Here is a 19,823-nt window from a genome sequence, read left to right on the forward strand (position 1 = left end):
AAAAAAAAAAAAAGAATTTCTTATGTCTTCTGATGTTAAGGTTTGGTCTTTTGCTGTCTATTATAATGCTAAGTGAGGGCTCCCAAGACCTGGTTGTCCCAGAGACAAGAGAGTCCACACATAGACCTTACCCCCAAGTTATTTCTGATTGGTGAGTTTAGATGTGGACAGCTAATAGCTGAGCAGATGAGACATAGGTGGGGTTTAGGGTTCCCAGGCTTTAGGGTGGGGGAGAACAATAAGAGGAAGAGAAAAAGGTAGAAGAGAGAGAAGCCACCACGGGGTAGATGAGTCATGAAAATGCCATCCTGAGGGCTGGCCAATTGGAGATAAGAGCAGCCCAGATGAAACACAGTGAGCAATAACTCGGGGTTACCGATAGGGATTAGACTCTAGTAGCATAGAGGGTATACATGCCCAGCTCTTGTGCTGATTAAGGCTTATTGTAAATATAAGGGTTGAGTATGTCTTTTATCCAGGAACTAAATGGCCAAAGGCAGGGTGGAAACCCCAGGACAGAATCAGATAATCTCTACAACATTCTGTGGTGGAGCTACACAAGCTTCCCAGTACATTTTATATCCTGGCTGAGTATGGTATAGCATAGGCCTTTGATCCCATACTCAGGGGGAAGAGGTGGGTGAGCCAGCCTAGTCTACAAAGCAAGAGACAATCAGCGTCTCAAATAAGTTAATCAAATTAATTAACTCAAATCCTTGCACTGTGTGCAGAAGTATATAGAACTTACAAGAAAGGGAAACTGGGCCCCAAACTTAGGCTGTCAGCTCGGACAGTGATAATCCCAAGTGGATTTCTAATGCCTGTCATGACTGATGGGGAGAAAGTACAAACTGTGCTTGTTGTTCTCACCGACAGATGCCACCTCAGTGCTTCCTACCACTAACTCACTTCCAAAGCCTACTTCTATCTGCTCTTCCCAGCCCTTTAATTTGTAGGTCTGCTGCAGAACCAGTGTGTTCCAAGGACCCGATTCAGACGGCCACACAAAGGACTGCTGCGTTGGCTATTTGGTGAGGAAATGGAAACAGTTAACTCTAGGAACCTCTGGCCCAAGCCCTCTTCATTACCAAGCCCACATGAGCAGCCTAGGTGACAACGTGCCTTACCTGTAACTGGTGTGTAACAAACAGAACTGTCTTAGACTTGAGGCGCTTCCGGATAGCACTGTTGAAGATGTGGTTGCCCACATGGGCATCTAAGGCACTGAGGGGGTCATCCAGGATGTAGATACTTCTATCACTGTACAAGGCTCTAGCAAGGCTGATTCTCTGGCGCTGTCCACCACTCAGGTTGGCTCCTCGCTCTCCAATCTATGAACCCAAAAGGAAAGCCGCTATCTTAAATCTAGAATAGGGCTTAACAGGTACCCCAGTCGTCTTTCCTCTCCCTTTCCAAAGCCTACACAAACTGCCAGTGTGAAACTTCTAGGGACTGAGGAAATCACCCTACAACTATCAAAGTGCCAATCAGATATCCATGTGGCTTTGACACTGCCCCAGGTCACCCTCTTCTCCAGAAAGAATGCCTCAAAACAAAAGCACCCTTGCCTAGAACTCTTTAAGAACCTTGAAAGAATCTAAACAGGTACCCTGAGATTTAAAACAACGTGTAAAATATGAACCCACATGACATCATGCTTTTTCTACACGATGCCTGTATCATCTCTTCTGGGACACTCCTCCACCCTCTTCTAATTCTACCCACAAATGAGGGCCCTTCTTATTCTGTGCCGATTTATCTGGGTCTCTGGCTCCCTTCACGAAAAGCTTCTTATGCATACAATCTACTGTCCTACTCCTTTACATCTAAATACTGGGCAACTGAGGAACATGTCACTAGCATGCACACCTGACAAATGCTACTATCTGAACAAATGAATCAATTGTCAAATGCTACCTGGTTTTCTGTTGCTTTTTAAAGTGTCATCTTTAGAATAAAAACAAATAAAATGAAAGACAAAAATGCTAATGATCAGAGGTTCTCAAATTCTGTATGTATCTGAATTACCTGCAGAGGTACAGCTCAGAGGTATAGCCTAACAACGCATTTCTAGCAAGTTCCCAAATGGTGCTGATACCACTGATTGGGAGACCAAGAGTGGAGAACATAGGAACCATTACCAAATCTGATATGAGGGTTAACTGAAGTCAGCCAAACAAAAGTGCCAGACCAGAGACCAAAGGACAGGTCACAGGAGGGAAACATCACCAAGGCAGCACACAGCAGGTCCTGAGACCGTGCTCTAGAGAAAGCTCAGGACAGAGGAGAAGAGAAAGTATCCTAAGGCTCTTCCTATCTAACGGAAGGCAGTGGAACCTGGGAAAGAAACTCACCATGTACTTGTTTGACTTGCAGTTTAAAAAATATCTTCACGATTCTTTCCACCACCCCACCTCTCAGGGGGGTCTCACAATATAGCCTTGGAACCTGATATGTAGGCCAGGATGCTTCTGCCTGCCTCTACTTCACAAGTTCTGAGACTAATGCATGCACCACTACCCTCTGCTAAAAAAAAAATATGTAAGTGTAGCAAAACTATTTGGAGTCCAAATGGGATATGCTTAAGATTTGCATGGCATATGAAATACATTAGTACTTAGGTATATTAAATACCTAAAACAAGCAGGGCTGACATCCTTGCGCTGATCGACGAATGTTTTACTAATAATGGCTCAGTGAAAACAGAGCTCCTTCCCTGTGTGGTTCTGTCTGAGGAGGGGCAGTCCTAGGAAGGGACTCTGGCATGTCTTTGCAAAGCCTTCCAAAGCCTTCCCTGCTAACTGTGTGCTACAGTGGCTATCAAAGGCAGAAGGTTTGTACCTCAGTCAGGTCGCTGTTGGGGAGAATGGCCAAGTCAGGCCGCAGGCAGCAGCTATTCAGCACTGAGTTGTACCTGAAGGACACAAAGTCACAGAAAATTAGGCACTTGGTTACCAAAAAAAAAAAAAAGCCTACTGATGGGCTGCGTTCTCTCACACATAGCCACAGGAACAACGACAAAACCAAACATATCTTACCTCTCTTCATCAAATTCCTTCCCAAAGAGAATGTTGTCTCTCAGAGTGGCATTGAGAATCCAGGCCTGTTGGGCCACATAAGCAAAGGTCCCACTGACAGCAATGCTGCCCTCCAACAGCGTCATCTAGGGAGACAGACATCATCCAGTGGTGTAAATCAAAACATCACCCTAAACAAACACACAGCACCCACACCGTCAATGGAGACTAAGTATTGGCTGTTTCTAGGACTCTTCTTTTTTTTTTTTTTTTTTACTTAACTCCAGATCACACATTTGTTCTAAAGACAGCTACAGCAACAGAGAATATCGCTGTTATACATACAGGCTGCACACACACCCTGCAACCAGCAACCACTATAAAAGTGCAGCTCTGACGGCTGATCCTGACTATCAACTTGACTATGTATCTGGAATAACTAACACCCAAGCACCTGGCACATCTCTTTGACATTTTCTTTTCTTTCTTTCTTTCTTTCTTTCTTTCTTTTTTTTTTTTTTTTTTTTTNCGAGACAGGATTTCTCTGTATAGCCCTGGCTGTCGTGGAACTCACTCTGTAGACCAGGCTGGCCTCGAACTCAGAAATCCTCCTGCCTCTGCCTCACCAGTGCTGGGATTAAAGGCGTGCGCCACCACGCCCGGCTTGACATTTTCTAGATCAGATCTTTTGCTATGGGAGGATCCACCCCAAAGCGGGCCACACACTGGTGGCCGCCCACAGGCAAGGAATGGAAGAAAGATGGTTTTCCTTCTGGCCTGCTCGCCCTCACTCTTGTCACGAAGTTGGTCAGTTGTCCTGTTGCTGAGGCTTTCTTTCAGTGACTAGAACTATTTCCCTGGGACTCTAAAACAGACAGGAAGGAGCTGGGACAGTCAGTGTCTGGGACTGAACAACTACTAGATCCATGGCCTTCCTGTTGGGGGAACAATCTAGTGAGATCCCACAGACTGTAAGCTTCCCTAGCAAATCCTGTGACTGTAAGCCTGTGCAAAGATGTCACCGGCACACATACCTGATAAATGTCACTATGTGAACAAAAGAATACATCAACAGTCAAATGACACCTGGTTTTCTGTTGTATAAATACTTATTTATTCTATCAGTTCTGTTTGTCTAGGGAACCAAAACTACAACAGATTGTGGTACCGTGAGTGATCTAGAGAAACAGACTTACAAGGATGACATTTTAAGTACGTGGAGTAGGCTTTCCAGTTTGCTAACATCTATAGTTACTGAAGCCTCTCCAAGAAGCACAGAAAGCGCCACAGATCTATGGTGTGATCTCGTAGGAGAATTTATCAAGATACATACACTTGATTATCCTGATCCACCTACTGTAAGAAGCAAGGAATTTAGTGACTCAATATATAAAACTTTTGATAATTTGTGGGAAAATTAGAAAAAGAATGATGCTGGCTGGTTGCTTCTAGCATATCTGGGTAAATTGACAACAAACGAAAAGAATGAGCTCAGTGAAAAGAATTAACCAAGTGGTAGCATCTTGGGATCCAGGGCAAAGAAAAAGATTGAATTTAGTGAAACCAAGGACCAGCTGGAGATCAAATAAACTTCAATCTACAGCAGCAGCTTTCAGTCTACAGCAGCAGCTTTCAGCCTGTGAGTTGGGACCCCGCTGCAGGCTGAGTATCAGATGTCCTGCATACCAGATATTTACATTACAATTCATAACTGTAGCAAAATTATAGTTATGAAGTAGCAACAAAATAATTTTACAGTTGGGGGTCACCACAACATGAGGAACTAAATTATGGGGTCACAGCATTAGGAAGGCTGAGAGGCACTGGGCTACAGGTTTCTAAGTATGCAAGGTGAATCTATTCTTGAGTAGCCACAGGATTATAGAAAATTAAATTGCAACCCTTATTATAATTTTGCTGAACTGTAACAAAACTCCAAGCCTCAGTCTTGGAGGCTAGCTATCCATGGTTAAAGGTAAGGAGCAGGGTCCTGTAACTTTGGATGGAGGTGTATGGAGGGACCCTACTGAGGCTGAGGACTTCGAACCCTCAGATTCTACAGGATTTATCTCCCCAGCCTTTGCAGAGGATGCATCCCCATTTCTACCACCAGCAATATTGTCCTTTGACCTTTGCCAGAGGGAATTGATCCTACACTGTCTACAGGATGCCCAGTGACATTCCCTGAAGGAGATGCTATGGAGGTGTGGAGGAGAGAGAAAGTGTAGTCCATGAGGAGGTGCCCTACACTACTGAAGAGCTTAATGAATTAACAAATTCATTCAAGCAGAAGTCTGGGAAATATGTATGGAAATAGATTTTTATGGGAATGGGATAATGGTGAGAAGAACATAAAACTGGATCAGAGTTTTTCAATGTGGACTGACTGACTGAAACCCTAGGTTTAATATGGAAGTTTTTAAAGGGTGCCATGTTAAGACCTAGGTAGCCACTGCCTTTCTGACCTCACTGTAGCCATTTTGTTTTATGCTTGCAGCCAGCCATCTTACATTGTTACACAGGACCTTTCTCATGCCCAGTTAAACATTAACTGTATATATTTTTTTCTTTTTTTTTTTCTTTTTTTTTCAGACAGGGTTTCTCTGTATAGCCCTGGCTGTCCTGGAACTCACTTTGTAGACCAGGCTGGCCTCGAACTCAGAAATCCGCCCGCCTCTGCCTCCCAAGTGCGGGAATTAAAGGTGTGCGCCACCACTGCACGACTTAACTGCATATTCTGTTAAGCTCTTTGCTTTGGTGTTCTTGGAAATTCCCCAGATCCTCACTTTCCTTTAAGCCAGTCACAGTAAAGATCACTTAGAACTGCTTTGTAGACTTAGCTACAATAAGCCTGGACCCGAGCCAATATCTGCAACTATCCAGCAGCACTTCCTGCGTCTGCGTACAACTTTTTATGGTTGTGGGGTTTGCTTTATAAGTTGCCTCTGGGAAACAGTCAGGCTTGCAGTCTCAGCTCCCAAGTCTGACCTATGTCCTTGATGGACCAGTGTGGAGGTGGGGGGGTGGGAAGGGGTCTGTCAATGAATTATCCCTGTTTGACTGAGATCAGTGGTTTGTGGGGTGATTCCTGGACCCAAACAGCCAAAAATTCCTTCAATCAGCTAGATGAAGGCTCTGTCAGAAGATGACCTGCTGAAGATACTTACACCCTGACTGAAGTCAGGGACCCCCTAAAGAGGAATTGGGGGAAGAATTAAAGGAGCTGAAGCGGAGGGCAACCCCATAGGAAGACCAGCAGTCTCAACTAACCTGGACCCCTGGATGCTCCCAGAGACTGAGCCACCAACCAGGGAGCATACATGGGCTGGTCCAAGCCCACCCCTCCTGCCTTCCATATATATGTAATAGAGGACTGCTTGGTCTGGCCTCAGTGAGGATAGGCCTAATCCTTGAGAGACATGAGGCCCAGGGAAGGGGAACGGAAGAGGGAGCACCCTCTCTGAAGCAAGGGGGAGGGGGAATGGGATGAGAAACTATGGGGAGAGCTGGGATGGGAGCAATGGATGGAATGTAAATAAATAAAATAATTAATTAAAAAGATGGCCTGCCGCGCTGGGCGAGGTGGCGCACACCTTCAATCCCAGCACTCGGGAGGCAGAGGCGGGCAGATTTCTGAGTTCGAGGCATTTAGTGTTGATGAAGGGATCTGAAAGCTTGGGAAATTGTAACACTAGACTGGATAGGCTGTGTAAAACCCAATCCCCACACCCTTCAAAGTGCCCCTCAAAAGACAGTGCTGGTGACAACGTCCAAAACAGGACTTTGGCCAGGTAAAAGGACTGTTTTTGCATAAACAGAGCAACTTCTCTTAAACTCTGAGGAAACTTCCTTAATCTGTCCTCAAAGGTCAACGACCTCTGGGAAACACATCTAGTTACCAGTCAGGTCATTATGAACAGCCTATACCAACTCTGCTGACCATCATATAAAATCTGCTTTTCTGACATTTTTGCACTTCTTTCTGCCCTCTCCTCCTCGCCCAAGATAGCCTTGGCAGTTTGATCTCCCCAAAGCCTTTCTTTCTACCCATGGAGGCATCCACTTCAGTGGGCTCTCTGCACCCCAGCTTAAGGGCTGAGGAGACACCTGCACATTTGAAGACCTTTGTCAACACTGATTTCTCTGTGGCAGAATGGAGATGCTACAGTTCAACTGGATGACATTAATACAATGGGCTTATTGGGCCAGGAGTAACAGAGGCCACCTGGCAACATAGAATCACCAAAGGGAAAATGACATGCATTATAGCCTAACCCGTGATGGGCAGTAAAGGGAAAAGGGACTTTTAGTGTGGGATAATTCATAGGGACCTTAAGTTACCATGATAATTGATAATTGCTGGGGTAAGCTTTTTGTACACTGTGTGAAGGTTGTCTTTGTATTATTCAATTGTTGACTGCTGTACCAGCAGAGAGCTGAGTGCTGGCCAGACACTGATATTATTATTATTCTTATGGCTCATCACCTGCATAAGTATTTTGTAAACACAAAGCTACCTCACTGATGACTAGCTTAATAAAGAGCTATGGACACAATGGCCAGTAGCTAGGCAGGACTTCTGAGCTGAAAGAAGGTCTCTGGGAAAAGCAGAGGCAGGAAGAATTCGCCAGTGAGACACAGAGGTGCTCTGACTTACCAAGACTGAGAGAGGTAAAGAACCATATGGTGGGTAGTGAGCTAGGATAATGAGGTTAAGTTAGAGGAGCCAGCTGAGAGGTAGCCAAAGCTAAGACCTAAGCAATAATAAAAATTAATGAGTCTCTGTGTCATTATTTATACCGCTGGTGGGTCCAGAAAGTCCCACGATAGATAATAAATCTATGTTCTTGTTTCATCTGCATAAGCAAGAAAATTCTCAGACAAAGAAAGCCTCCATTGGATGGTAGGATAGGAAATCATAGTCCCGGAACTAATCTCCAGACTTGAACCAGTTTGCAGACCCAGAACCCTGTGAAAGAACTGCTAGATTCCCTGGAAGGACCTGAAGAAAATATTAAAACGTTTTACTGTTAGCCTTTCTCCCACCCTCTTCAGAAGATCTATGGCTTTTTACAAAGCCAACTGTACACAGGGGGAAAAGGAAATAATCAGACTTTCCCAGGTGTATTCTATACCCATTCCGACTGACACTGATTTTGAAAGACCACAAGAAACACTGTGAACATCTAGTTAATGTGGGCCTTTGGAGGTCAGGGACTGATAGGGTCAGAGTAGGTCTTGTGGGTCCCCAAACTCATCCTATAGTTATTTCTCAGTGTCAGAATGCGTAATTGGGATAGATACAATTAAAGCTGGCAGAATCCCCACAGTTTTCCATGACCTGTGGAGTGAGAGCTATTTTGGTTGGAAAGGCCAAATGGAATGTATTGGAGTCATCTCTGCCAGGGAAAACAGTGAACTAAAACCAATGCTGTATCCCTGAGAAATGACAGAAACGAGTGCCACTGTAAGAACATGAATGATGCAGGTTCCCAGTCTCCTTTCAATGCTCTGACCTGAACTATGCAAAAGACAGCTGGATTATGGAGAGTGACTGTGACTCTGCTGCTGCTGTACCAGATATGTCTTTACTTGACCAGACATCTCCTGCTATGTATGTAACTACTGATCCAGCAAATGCCCTTTTCTCTGTACTGTCCATAAGGACTACCAGAAGCATTTGATTTTAGTTGGCTAAGCCAACAATATACCTTCACAGTTTTACCTTAAGGATATATTAAACTTAGAATATATTCAAAACTTACTTTGAAGGGATATTGATTATCTGTCTCTTCTACAAATATCACATTGGTCCACTATACTGAGGTCATTATGCAGATTGTACCAAGTGAGCAGGAGAAAGCAAGTACCTTGGATTTGTTGGTAGCACATATGTGCATCAGAGGACAGGAAATATAACAAAAATAGAAGGACCTTCTACCCCAGTGAAACTTCTAGGAGTCAGGTGGTGTAGGGCATGCAGAATATTCTTCCCTAGATGAAGGATAAGTTATTACACTTGGCTCCTCCTACCACCATGAAAGAAGGACAATCCTTAGCGGGCATGGTGTTCTGAATGAGAATGCCTCCCACCCCAGGCTCACATGTGTGAATACTTGGTCCCCAGTGGAACTATCTGGGAAGAATTTAGGAAGTGTGGACTTGTTTGGAGGTGGTGTGTCACTGCAGGCAGGTTCTCAGGTTTCAAAAGTCTACAACATTCTCGGTTAGCTCTCTCTGTCTTGTGTTTGTGGATCAGGACATAGAGCTCTCAGCTCCTGCTCTACCACCATGCCTGCCCACCTAGACCGTGCTCCTGCCATGATGGTCAAGGACTAAGTCTCTGAAACTGTAAGGCCCAGTAAACTGCTTCCTCCATAAGCTGCCTTGGTCATGGTGTCTCTTCACAGCCATAGAAGAGGCCTATTTGGATTCTGGAGGCAGCACATTCCTCACTTGGGTGTGTCACTCAGGCCCATATAACAGGTGACTCAGGAAGCTGCTACCTGAGTGGGGCCTGGGACAGGAGAAGGCTCTTCAGCAGGTCCAGGCTGCCATGCAGGCTGCTCTACCACTGGGACCACATAAGGCAGCAGATCTGACAGTGCTTGAGGTGTCAGTGGCAGACAGAGATGCTCTGCCATTGTACACGAATCACATGAGAGCCTCTTGGTATGTTGGAGCAAGGCTCTTCCATCATTCGTAGACAACTGTTCTCCCTTAGAGAGACCACTATTGGTCTGCTATGGAACCTTAGAAGAAAATGAACATTTGACAATGGACCATGATATTACCATGCAACTGAGCTGTCGATCATGAACCGGGTAGTAACTGACCCAACAAGTCATGAGTAGGATGTGCAGAGCAGCTATATATATATATATATATATATATATATATATATATATATATATAGAGAGAGAGAGAGCACAACCAAGTTACACAAAGAAGTTGCCTAAATATCAATGGTTTCTACTCTCATTGCAATGCCTTTTGTTCACAAGCACGTGTCTGTAGCCTCATCGGGTATGCCCTATGATTGACTTACTAAGAAACTTAAACCTAGGGCCTATTTTACTAATGGTTCAGCATGTTATACAGGCATCACTCAGAAGTTGACAACTGGCCAGGTGTGGTGGCGCATACCTTTAATCCCAGCACTTGGGAGGCAGAGACAGGAGAATTTCTGAGTTCGAGGCTAGCCTGGTCTACAGAGTGAGTTCCATGACAGCTGGGGCTATACAGAGAAACCCTTTCTCGAAAAAAAAAAAAAAAAAAAAAGTTGACAACTGCAGCATTACAACCCCTTTCTGCAACAATCCTGTAGAAACTGAAGGAAAATATTCACAGTGGGCAGAGCCTCAGGCAATATATATGGTTGTACATTTTGCCTGGGAGGAGAAATGGCCAGAAGTATAATTTATTATTCATGAGCTATATCTAATAGATTAGCTGAATGGTCAGGGACTTGGAAAGAAAAACATGATTTAAAATGTTAAAAAAAAATTGAAGATGAAGTATGTGGAAGATCTCTCCAATGGCCAAAGCATATGAAGATACTTGTGTCTCATGTAAATGTTAACCAAAACTTGACCTCAGCAGATTATTGAAGAGTTCAATAATCAAGTGATAGGATGATCTGTTCTGTCAATAGTCAGCCTTTCCTAGCCATCCACTGCCTATTGGGTCTATGGACAAGGTGGCCATAGTAGCACTGATGGAGGTTATGTGTGCTGGTTTGAATGACAACGGCCCCCATAAGCTAATATGTTTGAATACTTGGTCCCCAGTTAATGGAACTGTTGGGGAAGGATCACAACAGGCCTAGTATCTCTCTGCCTCACTACATGCCTGCCTCTCAGGATGTATCCCATCTCTGCTCATCTCTACTTGTCTGCTGCAGTGCTTTCTGCTGTGACGATTATGGACTAATTCTCTGAAACTGTAAGCCAGCCGCCAATGAAATGTTTTCTTTTGTAATAGTAGCCTCTGTCACGGTGTCTCTTCACAACAACAGAACAGTAACTTAGACAGACGTTGGTATGTGCTGGGGGATAGGCCTAGCCAGGCTGCTTGAGAAATATGGTGGACTTTGGCTTAGGAAAGCAGTTGAATGTGGGCAGGGCTTAATGAGCCATCTGAACATGGAAGACAGTGACGCTGAGAGCAACGTAGACTATGGACGCCCAGCTCAAAAGGTTGCAGTTAGAGGACTATTAGAGACCACTCTTATGATATTTTGACAAAGAAAGTGGCTGGATTTGTTTTATTTTTTGCCATTGTTGTGAAAATCTGCCGGGGGGATGATAGAAGCGTTTTTGGATAAATAAACATCACTGGCAGAAGAAATTTCAAGACAACTAAGTACTGACCGTGTCACGTGGTTATTAGCGACCACTTATGCAGATCTACAGTGAAGAAAGAAGAGCAAGCAGGGTAAAGAAGAATACAAACTGTACAGAGGGCAGAAGAGGAGCACCAGGAAGTGTAATGCCGGAGCCAAGTCCTGGGCTAAAGGAAAGGAGAAGTTTAAGGAAGAGCCTAGTGCTCAATGAAATCAAGGAATGGCAACCTCAGAGCAAGACCCATCCAGCTAATCCTGCATGTCATAAAAAGGGAAGCAGAAGTAGCAAAAGAAACCATCAAGGATGGAAAGTTTATGTATATGTAATTCATGAAGAGGGCCAGATAACACTGCAAACAAGCAAAGACCTTGGCAGGTTCTGGATTTACAATCAAGGAAGATATAGCTGTAAAGAGGTTCTGCAGCCTTCCCCAGTTAAGGAAGCCCACGGAGGCCAGCTATGGGTCAGAGAAGTCTCCGCATGGAGGCCAAGAGGGACCGCTGTGTCAGGCTATGGCAGTGAACCATGAATTCTGTTGAAGACCCAAAGATGCTAAAGATACCAGCACCATAGAATATCTGCCAAGGAGAGCGGCCAGCGGGTATGTAAACAGCTCAGGAGGGAGAAATGTATTGCAGTCAGCAAAGCTGGAAAAGAAGAGCCGTCCAATGAATGCTTTACTATCACAGTGAACAGGACAGTTTTATGTCAACTTGGTGTAAGATAAAGTCGTCTGAGAAGAGGGAACCTTAAGACTGGGCTGTAGGTAAACCTGTTGGGCATTTTCTTAATTACTAATTGATGGGGGAGTGGTATCATTTCTGGGCTGGTGGCCCTGGGTTTTATAAGAAAGCCAACTGAGCATGCTGTGGGAAGCAGCACCCTCCTACGGCCTCTGCATACGCTCTTCCCTCCGGGTTGTTGTTCTACTTGAGTCCCTATGGTGAACAGTGCTATGGAAGTATAAGCTGAATAAAGCCTTTCTTCCCCAGGTTTCTTTAGTCATGGTGTTTCAACACAGCAGTAAAAACCCTAAGATAAAACACAGAGTTGTGGTTATTTGGCACTTACCCTGGTTTTCAGGATTAGTTTGGTCTAGTATTTCCTCACTATTACCCCCTTCCTCATAATGGAATGGTAATATATATTCTGTGCCATTTTGTGTTAGAAGTATGTGATGTACTTTTCTTTTTTAATTTTACATGGGATTACAGTTAAGAGATTGCATTGAGTCTCAGAACAGACCTTGAACTTTCATGCATTCTTGAGACTGTGAAAGATTATGTGTACATTTGATGTTGGACTAAATGCATTTTGTATGGAGAAATGGCTACTAGCTTATGGGGGCCAACAAGTGGAATGGGGTGGTTTGAATGAGAATGGCCCCCATAGGCTCTTATGTTTGAATGCTTGGTTCTTAGCTGGTAGAACTATTTGGGAAGGATTACAGTGTGTGGCCTTCTTGAAGGAGGTGTCTCCCCTCTAATTAAAAATATTCTTTTCTAAGAGTTGTTATCTTCATCATGGTATCTCTTCACAGCAACACAACATTAACTAAGACACTACGCATGAACAACATGGACATCCAATTACCAAGGCTGACCTGCCTACAGCTGTGGGTAAGTAGCAGATTTGCCAACAACACTGAGCACCCCCAATATGGCACCATTCTCTGGGGTGACCAGCCAGTGGCCTGGTAGTAGGTTAACTACTACTGGACCTCTTCCTGTGAGGGAAGGGTAACATTTTGTCATTACCAGAACAGAAACTTATTCTGGTTATAGATTTGCCTTTCCTGCTAAAACCACTACCTATAGATAACACAAATGCCTACCTATCGTCATGGTATTCCATACAGCATTGCTTTGACCAAGGAACTCACTTCACAGCCAGGAAAGTGGACAGTGGGCACAGGTTCATGGAATCCACTGGTTTTACCATGTTCCCCACCATCCTGAAGCATCTGGCCTGACAGAACAATGCAATGGCCTTTTGAAGACACTGTACTAATTAGCCTACAACAGGCTAGGAACCTGGGTCAGGGTTCTCTAGAAGTAGGCATATGCTCTAAGTCAGCCTCTAATATATGGCATGGTTTTCCTACAGGCAGGAGTCACAGGACCAGGAATCAAGGGGCTGAAAAGGGAATGGTTCTACTTATTATCATTCCTAGTGACCTATTAGGTAATTTCCAATTCTGTTTCTGAGACCTTTGGTTCTGGTCACCTTAAGTTTTGGTTCCAGAGGATGAAGTACTCCTGCCAGGAACCACAACAAACATTCCACTGAAGTGGAAGCTTAGACTTCCTCCTGGCCACTGTGGGCTTCTGATGCTCTCAAGCCAACAGGCTAAGAAAGAAATGTCAGTGTTATAAACCAACAGGCCAAGAAAGAAAAAAAAAAAACCAGTGTTAAGAGTGATTGATCCAGGCCGGGCGGTGGTGGCGCACTCCTTTAATCCCAGCACTTGGGAGGCAGAGGCAGGCAGAGTTCTGAGTTCTAGGCCAGCCTGGTCTACAAAGTGAGTTCCAGGATAGCCAGGGCTATACAGAGAAACCCTGTCTTGGGAAAAAAAAAAAAAAAGAGTGATTGATCCAGATCACCAAGAGGAAATTGGATGTAAGGAAGACTATCTGAAGTACAGGGAATCTTTAAGGGTAGCTCCCATTACCATGTTCTGTGTTTAAAATCAATGGAAAACTACAACTCAGTCCAGGCAGAATGAGAAAGGACCCAGACCCTTTAGGAAGGGTCACTTTAGGTGACCTTTTAGGTCACTTAAGGGACCCTTTAGGTCACTCCTCCAAGACAAAAGAGCCAAAACCTACTGGGATGCTTGCTGAGAGTGAAGAACATACAGAATGGGTAGTACAGAAAAATAGTTATAAACACCAGTTAAGTCAGTGCTTCTCAGTCACCCTAATGCTGCACCCCTTTAGTAGAGTTCCTCATGTTGTGGTAACCTCCAACCATAACATTATTTTCCTTGCTACTTCATAGTTGTAATTTTGCTAATGTCATGAATCATAATGTAAATATCCAATATGTAGGATAGTCTTAGGTGATCCCTGTGAAAGGGTTGTTTGATTACCACTAAGATCATGTGATTAAAGCTTAGACTATAATTGACATGAGTGTTTAAGAATGTATTTGTAAGCTGGGCAGTGGTGGCGCACGCCTCTAATCCCAGCACTTGGGAGGCAGAGGCAGGCCGATATCGGAGTTTGAGGCCAGCCTGGTCTACAGAGTTCCAGGACAGACAGGGCTACACAGAGAAACCCTGTCTCAGAAAAAACAAACAAACAAACAAACAAACAAACAAACAAACAACATATTTGTGTGGGCTGGAGAGATGACTCAGCAGTTAAGAGCACTGGCTGCTCTTCCAGAGGTCCTGAGTTCAATTCCCAGCAACCACATGGTGGCTCACAACCATTTGTAATGGGATCCGATGCCCTTTTCTGGTGGGTCTGAAGACAATGATGGTGTGCTCATATAATACACATATAATAAATAAATCTTTATTTAAAAAATGATGTACTTGTGCAGTATATATCTATATTAAATAAATACACAAATTAATTTGTGTCATTTCTTCATCATGTAACATTGAGTTCGTATCAAGAGTTACCACATTTGTTATAAGACAGTAAAAGACCAAGATTCCTCAAAGATATCACCTACTATAAAATATGTAGTTTGAGGTAGTACATGGGATAGTTGCATCATGTTATGCAAAATTATGACCTAGCTATTGTTTCTCTGTGGAAAGTAAGCATGACATAAGATGTAAATATGTGCCAAGGTGACAAGAGGTGAGCTTGCAATGGGTGATCTTGGTGGTTAACTTGATGGCATTTGGAATTAACTAAAACCCAAGCACCTGGCAACCTTGCTGGGAGTTTTCTTGAGTGGATCATTTGGGGTGGAAAGACTTACTCCAAACCTAGACCCCTGGAGGGCTGGAGACCCACCTAGATCTGGTCACATTTTCTGGTGACAGCCCACATAAAAGGACATGGACTACGGAAAGCCTTACTCTCTCCATGCTTACCCTCGCTTCAGTTGGCAAGTTAATTTATCTCCCTGCTGAAGCATTATTTTGCTGGTATGAGAACCTACTTTGGAATTCCAATGTAGATTGAAGATCTACATTGGTGGACTGGATAACTGCTGGACTTTTGACAGTCCTGTTAGGACATAACCATTGTTGGACTAGGCAAAAGGAACAGCGTCTGTAAGCCATTCAAAAATCCCTTTATATATATATTCATTCATTCATTCATTCATTCATTTATATGTATGTATGCATATATATATATACATCATGTAACATAAACATATATGTGTATACATATATTTATATATTATATGTTCGTTATGTAATACATATATTGTGAATGAATATATGTAAACATTCATTCTATCAGTCCTGTTCCTCTGGAGAACCCTGACTAATAATACATCAAGCAAGAAGGCCTCTTTTCGAAGTTCCCTGGAGAGGGTGTCATAAAAATTTGTAGCCAGAACCTGCCTTCAGGCGAGGGTGGCCAACTTATCTATAGGATTCATCCAGGATATTGACTAGATCAGCTGCTTCTGTGAAGTGAGGACCAGAGAGGAAATAGAATTTCAGGTTAGATATCAACTGATGTGAACAGCAACCAAATAATGACTATAGAGCTTCCTACCAACATGAAGAGGCTGCATGCAGAGCCATAGCTTTAATGTGTTTTCTTTTCTTTTTTTTTTTAAGATTTATTTTATGCATGAAAGTATATGGTTACTGTCTTCAGACACACCAGAAGAGGGCATCAGATCCTATTAGAGATGGTTGTGAGCCACCATGGGGTTGCTGAGAATTGAACTCAGGACCTCTGGAGGAGAGCTGTTAGTGTTCTTACCTGCTGAGCCATCTCTTCAGCCCAAAAGGTTGTTTGCTTTTTTAAATCATTTACTTATTTTTATCTTATATGCCTTGGTGGTTTTGTATAAATGTGTATCTGTGAGACTGTCAGATCTTGGAGGTACAGATAATTGTGAGCTGTCATGTGGGTGTTGGGAATTGAACGTGGGTCCCCTGAAAGAGCAGTCAGTGCTGAACTAAGCCATCTCTCCAGCCCCCTGATGTGTCTTCTATCGCGCTTGATACCACCTGATGCATCGTGGTTCTTTTTGATACCAACAGTAGACACCTGTTTGAGTTAAGGATGATAACTCTGTGATGCAAAGTCTCATTAACGAACGCAGGAATGCTTGACAAATAAGCCCACACTTATGAACACCATCACACACAATGTGTGTGTGTACAGGAACATTTTCCTACAAACTGGCAATCAATCTGCTGTGCAAATCAGAAAGCTACATTCCTGGCTGCTCACAGCAACACTGTCAGCTGAGAGTTAAACTCTAAAGAAAGGACAGAGCAGAGGAACTGACCTGCGCTACCGGCCTCCCTATCAGACTGGCTACCAGGATTGGATCCACGAAAGCCAAAACCCACTTGGTTTAAGCTTAGCCACAGCCTAGTCACCCCTGGAAAAGCAGCACCTTGCCAATGTTTGGAAGCCCTGGGAAAGATGACTTTCATACTCCCAAGAGCCCTGGCTTCATAACTGGCCCTCAAATCTGGCTGATGATGAGAAACCACCTGTTAGGCTCTTGATTTTTACAGAAGCTGGGTCCAAGGACCAGAGCATACAATAAAGCAGAACACAGCCCCGTGCTCTAGGACTACAACACACTACAATGGCTGGTACCAAACAGGACAAGGAAACTGTCCTCAAAACACAGGTCCCACTGTCCCCAACAGGTGGAGTTCAGAAGGCGGCACCTGGCAGGAAGTGGCACCAACTGCATGCCCATCTTCATCCGCACAGAAGTCAAGGTGTTTGACATCTTGTTTAAAGGTATGCGGGTACCCACCCTTTTCTGATGACTGGGTTCCACACACCCAAGGAATCTGTGCTTACTCTTCCCCCCTCACTCTCTCACGGCTCTTGCTGTCTCATGCTATACTTGTGTATCTAGATCACTGAGTCTCTTCTAGACATGAACTCCCCAAAGTAACAGTCTCAGAGTCCTAGGCTGAGGATCAAGCAAGACTACGCGTCAGAATCTCCAGTGCGGGGGTGTTTGATCACCCTTCTCACCTCTGCTGCTTCCTTTCCTCACACACCTGCCACACACATCCAGTAACTACTTCCTGAATGAGAAGAGGCACAGGGAACAAACGGTGGCGGTGTGCGTCTATTAGCCAGTCACCAGGCATTCACTGCACCCTTCCAGACAGAAGGCTGTTAAGATGGAGAAATGAAGGAGCATAGCATCGACCACAGTCCCTTCGTTATCACCTCTGTTGTTAAGGTAGAGCATGCGGAGACCCAGAGTCTCGGTGGGTACCCACCTGAGATTCAGGCAACTCCCCACTCCCTGCCTAGAACACGTGCCAAGCTCCTTACATAAAATTAGTATGTCCTGTGGTGACATAGGCCCAGAACAGAGTTCTCCATGCTAATGAGGTACCTAGAGGCACAGAGGGCTTTGCAGATAAGCTTCCCTTCCCAGACATTCCTCTCTGTAAAAGGTATTTGATCTCAAGCCCACCCTGAGAAGTGGGTATGATACAGTATGCATCCATTTTCCACCATGAACAGCCAATAAACTGTTTAGAACCACAGACTGTCTCTTTCATCAAGATCCGCTGTGGGGAGCATGGAGAAGGCATTTGCCTATGGAGCCACAGCTTAATTCTCCTGTAGAAGGCCTCTCTGTGCTCCCAGCCACAACTACCACTAAGCCTGCCTCTGCCAAGCTAAGGACAATCACCGCTGGGACAAGCCAGAGCACCCCCTGCCCCCAGCCCTAGACTAGATGCTGTCCCTAGCCTGACCCCCCCACCCCCTAACCCCATTCTCGGCTCTTCCATGACTCCCAGTGGTGCCGAAATGTCCCATAATCTGAGAACCCCGTGGTCCCAGCCTCGTCACAGGTCTGGGGAACCCTGAACCAGCTCTGACTTTTCCACATCTCAGACTGCATTTTCGCACCCCAGGAGTGATGTCTTGGAGCTTCCCTACAGCCCAGCACTGGCCTGGTGGTGGCCCAAGAGACTATGGCCAGCGGCGGGGTGGACGAGGACCAACACACCTCTACTTGACTCTTCAGCGACTGAGCTTGTTGTTCCTGAAATGTTTGCTAAGCCAAGCCTAAGAAAGGACCAGAAAATACCAAGGGCATAACAAACGTCTTACCTGGCCTAAAATGGCTGAAATGAGAGAGGTTTTTCCACTTCCCACACTGCCGCAGATTCCAACCAGTTTGCCCTAGACAAAGCACAGAGAGATGAATGACATCAAGAGACGACCAGCCACTCATCCTAAGAACCGGCAGTTGGTCCATCAGTACAGAGACACGGAAGCACTCTGGAAAGACTGTCACACACAATCACTCTTAGGAAGTCTTAGCTTCTTACCAACTTTGCAAGTAGTATAAGATTTTATTTTTTTTAATTGTGTTTTTGCAAGGCACAACTCTTTAAAATTGCTTAATTGTAATTTTTATTTTCTTTTAGTAGGAACTACATGTAGTATTATATACATTAAAATATAATTTTTTAAAAAGTTTTTATTTATTTATTTATTTATTTATTTATTTATTTAATATACATGACGAGTACACTGTCACTGTCTTTAGATACACCAGAGGGCATCAGATCCCACTATAGATGGTTGTGAGCCACCACATGTAGTTGCTGGGATTTGAACTCAGGACCTCTGGAAGAACAGTCAGTGCTCTTAACCGCTGAGCCGTCTCTCCAACACCTAAAATATAATTTTTATTTATTGATTTATTTATTATTTTGTTTGGTTGGTTTTTCAAGACAGGATTTCTCTGTGTAGCCTAGGTTGTCCTAGAACTCACTATGTAGAACAGGCTAGCCTCGAACTCAGAGATCCACCTGCCTAATATAAGTGTGGGTGTTTTGCCTTCATGTATGCCTGCATATCACTTGTGTGCCTGGTGCCTGCAAAGGCCAGGAGAGGGCGTCAGAACCCCTGGAACTGGAGTTGGTTTCAAGCCAGCTGTGGGTGCTTTGCTTTGAATCCAGGTCCTCTGGAAGAGCGGCCAGTGCTCCTTACTACCGAGCCGTTGCTCTAGCCAACAGTTAACTTTAAGGAGAGCCACTTGTTTGGCAGTTCTGTGTGATAGTAATCAAGTCCCCAAGAAAAGGAGGGAGGCTAGAACAGTGGTGCAGAAGGATCCCAGACAGCCGGGGCGTGGTGGCGCGCGCCTTTAACTCCAGCACTCGGGAGGCAGAGGCAGGCGGATTTCTGAATTCAAGGCCAGCCTGGTCTACAGAGTAAGTTCCAGGACAGCCAGGGCTACACAGAGAAACCCTGTCTCAAAAAGAAGAAGAAGAAGAAGAAGAAGAAGAAGAAGAAGAAGGAGGAGGAGGAGG

At 44.4% G+C, this 19,823-nt stretch overlaps 1 protein-coding gene across 3 annotated transcripts in view; it reads right to left on the reverse strand.

Moving 5' to 3' along the window:
• Positions 1–19,823, reverse strand: part of Abcc5 (ATP binding cassette subfamily C member 5) — a 153,848-nt gene that overhangs the window by 43,577 nt on the left and 90,448 nt on the right. For all 3 annotated transcript variants that reach the window (XM_021210088.2, XM_029544488.1, XM_029544489.1), the window contains exons 12-15: positions 18,616–18,687; positions 3,039–3,163; positions 2,842–2,914; positions 1,128–1,331 (exon numbers count right to left, since the gene is read on the reverse strand). In XM_021210088.2, the coding sequence (XP_021065747.1) occupies positions 1,128–1,331; positions 2,842–2,914; positions 3,039–3,163; positions 18,616–18,687 (474 nt within the window). The remainder of the gene's footprint in view (positions 1–1,127; positions 1,332–2,841; positions 2,915–3,038; positions 3,164–18,615; positions 18,688–19,823) is intronic.

Source organism: Mus pahari, chromosome 12 (genome assembly GCF_900095145.1).
Source record: "Mus pahari chromosome 12, PAHARI_EIJ_v1.1, whole genome shotgun sequence".
Taxonomy (NCBI): Eukaryota; Metazoa; Chordata; class Mammalia; order Rodentia; family Muridae; genus Mus; species Mus pahari.